The sequence below is a fragment of the Larimichthys crocea genome, unplaced genomic scaffold, assembly GCF_000972845.2.
Source record: "Larimichthys crocea isolate SSNF unplaced genomic scaffold, L_crocea_2.0 scaffold15509, whole genome shotgun sequence".
Classification (NCBI taxonomy): Eukaryota; Metazoa; Chordata; class Actinopteri; family Sciaenidae; genus Larimichthys; species Larimichthys crocea.
In genome coordinates this window covers 1-3871 of record NW_020852127.1, presented here as the reverse complement: position 1 = coordinate 3871, position 3871 = coordinate 1, and the positions used below count along the sequence as shown (strand labels likewise).

The 3871-nt window shown below is 40.3% G+C and overlaps 1 protein-coding gene across 1 annotated transcript; it reads right to left on the bottom strand.

Moving 5' to 3' along the window:
* Positions 1 to 7: 7 nt before the first annotated feature.
* On the bottom strand, positions 8 to 3038 carry LOC113744762 (sorting nexin-12-like). The gene is made up of 3 exons (XM_027275703.1): positions 2644 to 3038; positions 626 to 721; positions 8 to 423 (listed from the first exon to the last, which is right to left on the bottom strand). The coding sequence occupies exons 1-3, from the start codon at positions 2806 to 2808 to the stop codon at positions 295 to 297; spliced, it is 390 nt and encodes a 129-aa protein (XP_027131504.1). The 5' UTR covers positions 2809 to 3038; the 3' UTR covers positions 8 to 294.
* Between the last annotated feature and the right edge of the window lie 833 nt (positions 3039 to 3871).

Sequence of the window (3871 nt, the reverse complement as noted above, 5' to 3'; positions counted from 1 at the left end):
AGTGACAGGAACGTGGGGAGAGAGATAGGGAACAACATGCAGCAAAGGCCTGCAAGTCGGATTCGAACATGGGGCAGATGCTCTACCAACTGAGCTAATGGACACCCCAACAGACGTATTTGAAATACTTTAATAAAGGCTGGTGAAATGCAATGGATCAGGTAATTGACACTCGTAGACACTTCGATGTAGATTAAGTTATATTATGTATAAGTATATAGTATGTATAAGTTAAGTATCCACATCTTGTGGATAGAAAACATGCTTTATATTTAAAACACAAACTGAATTGTCTTACCTGTTGATGAACTGCTCCAGGCCCAATCGCCGCTCCTCAATGAACGAGTCCTCAAAAAGGCCATCATCTCCACGGAATGGCAACTGTCTCTTTAGGGCTTTGCCCGGCAGAGATGGTACTACAATCTGAGGGTGTCCACGGTCAACACAAGTAAAAGAAACATCAACACAGTGGAAAAAGCTACAGTGTAATCCCACTGCTTAGTTTAGTCATGAATCTATATCTCCACCTGTAACACTGTCACTTACTGGATCATTGTAATCACTAGTTTGCAGCAGCCAGCCTATTTGAAAGACAGCCTCAAACATAGCATTACTGCTCACTCACCTTACTGTCTCTTTCCAGCTCATTCTTTAACCACTCAAAGTCCCTGTATCTTCTCCTCACACATGAGTCCTTCAGTTTAAAAATGGGAAGGTTTGTCTACACAAACAGAGGACAACAAACAAAACAAAAAGATATTGACAAAATGTGTTTCATGACAAAAACAAACATATCTAACTGCCATAACTGGACTAAACTGCTAGCATGAAAGTCAACAATTAGAACAGTATATTCAGGTGAGAATACAGTTACACTTTTTTTCTGTGTAAACGTCTACAGTTGCAATTGGTGGTGGCCAATTATATTAGAGGCAACAGATTAATCGTTTAAGTTACAGAATGTCAGCAAATAAAGAGAAATGACAGGCTAGTTATGTCCTAATAGTTCAAAGCCCATAAATATTCCATGTACAATGACTTTAAAGGACCAGTGTGCAGCACTTAGCCATCTAACACTGTAATTGCTGATTACAACACCTTCACCTCACCCTCTCTTTCTGAGCATGAAGGAGAAACTGTAGTTGCCACAAAACATGGAAAGCATTTAAGTCCCTATCGAGAGGCAGCATTCAGTTTGTCTGTTCTGGGCTGCAGCAGAACAATGGAGGTTCAACATGGTGGCCTCTGTGGAAGAGGACCCACAGTGTGAGTTGATATAAAGGGCCAAGGTAAAAACACATAACTGTTCCTTTTTATTTTCAGGTGAGAAAACATCAGTGAAAATATTCTTTGTGTCATATTCTGTGAATAGAGCAGGTTAAATCTTACAAACTGGACCTTTAAGGAATGAGGAACAACACATCATCACATTGGAGCAGCAGACAATTTACCTTCAATATAATAATTCATGTTTTAACACTAGTGTTATTGGTCCAGAAATATGTCTGTGCATACAAAGCTTCAGTTTCACGATTCTATTTGAAATACAATTAAAAGATTCTCGCCAAGCACACGTGAACAGAATGCTGAAAGGTTTGCAGTTTGAATAAAAAGACTCAGCATGTTTCTCTGTGTTTCAAGGGTTACAGAGGGGTGACCCTCCCAACTGACAGCTGGAGAGTCAGGAGACAGTGAGTGGACATGATGACACAATGCTTTCAGGAGGAAGTTGGTGTTTATTAGTTGAACTGGTCTGGTTGGAAACGATCACACCTCCGTGGCTCTCTTAATGTTGTGTTGAAAGGACACAGCTCTTCTTGGAGACAGCCACAGACTCAGAGAAAGAGGAACACATATCATCCATGGCTGACACGTCCCTAAATAAGTTGGATTACACAACGTGAGCTTCCTCAAATGTTCTTTAAACGTTGCTGTGTCAGGGATTTTAGGTAACTAAGCTTAACTGTCAGTCAACGAGACGAGGAAGTCCATCTTACTACTCCTCTCATTACTACTGTTAATGTCGGTTCTCTTATTATTTAATGAAAAATAATAAACTTCAGTGACAGCATTTTCTAGAAAACTACTGACACTGTTAGCGTTGCCCACTACGTAATGTTTATGTAACGACACTCGTACGTTTGACCGAAAAACGGTAGTAACATCTGTTTAATGTTTATTAACGAGGCCGACAAACGAACTGGTTGTTACTCAGCTCAACAGAGAAGTCATTTTAAACTTGTCCTCACTTTCTTGAGTGTGAGTAGCAGTTAGCTTCACTTTGTGCATCATTCTGTTTCAAAATGTTCACATACGTTAACTATGATGTGAACTGTACATAGGTGACGTGGCTTTGCATTAAAGTTGTGCTTTCACTGAGTAGGCTATACGATAAGCTCTCATAACTTCCACCTCTTCGAACACGAACCAGGCCGCTGGCTGTCCCCGGGTCTTGATTTCTGCTGGCGCGCCATCTTGAGCTACTCTAAGCGCCTAACGTGGCCGTCGCAGCCCCGTCCCGGTGTTGACTTCGGCAAAGCGGCTAAACATGCTAACTGGTTAGCAACAACACCGTAAATACCGTTTAGCTCAGAAAAGCTAATGCTGCAACAAGGTGCTCTGGCATGCTCCTCAAACACCTACCCGCATGCGAACTTCGTAAGTTGTGTAACGGTTCCGTCCAACTCCAACGGTTTGTGGATCATAAACGTCTATTTCCAGAAAATTGCTGGGGGGACCGTAAGCATCCGTCAGGTCCTGGGGCTTAGAATTCAACCGGCGAGTGTCGGCCACCGAAGGCTCTGACATTTTGTCGGGTTGTAATTTTTGGACGACCAACGGCGAATTAGCGTCAAACCAACTAAATGCACATCAAAATATTAAATCTCATCTGAAGACATCAATTAATTGTAACAGCTGATCGTTCAGCTCAAGGAAGTAGTGGACTTGTGTCGCTCTGTTCTTGCGGGGCCAGCCGCCCTGCGCCCTACCCTTCTTGAATCTGAAAAATGCGTTGACTCAGTTCCGTAGTGTGTGGGACACTGTGCTCCCTCTATTGGACAGTGACATAACTGGAAAGGGCACATTCAATTAGGTTACCTAATTCGTTACAGTTATACAAATAATGTCACAGAAGTTTTTACGTAACGAGATATGTTTATTTATTTGTCTAAAACATACACGGAAAAGCACAGCAAGGAGTGCAGTCAGCTTTGATAACAGCAGATATAATGGATCCTGAACAAACTCTAAAATACAAGTCAGTTTAAAAACAAAAAAGTCCAACTAAACTGAAAAGCGATGCCTACAATCAAAGATATTAATATACAAAACACATGTGGCTAATAATAATAATAATACATTTGATCTAAAAGCGCTTTTCAGTTATATTAGTAAGCATATATCAAAACATTAAACCATATCCTCTGAGTGTTGAGTGTGTATATGTTGTGGTGTTACTATCCAAAGAGGCACGTTTTATTCCAGGGTTTAGAGCTAGTAACTAATGGCTTCATTACTGCATGATCAATTATTTACTAATGCTGTGTAGATTAGTATCATTGGTAACACCTGTGTCTTACCCTCCTACTTCATGTCAAAACAGCTGCTGTGGAAAAAATCTATTAAAGGACAGAGGTTATGAAGACTCCCTTTGACTGGTCGTTTGTCAGTAACATAGTTATGAATATACTGGTCCATCAATAGATTAGGAATCATTTTTCGCTTGCAGCAATTCTGCAGTTAAAATATTAGTAGTAATATTTAAAATAGATTTTGGTCAATTGCAAAACTTTTCTAGCTAGATAAAAAAAGGTTTTTTTTTTTTTTGACTTGGCAATCCCAAAGTTGCAGATATAGCCTTAGTAAGCAA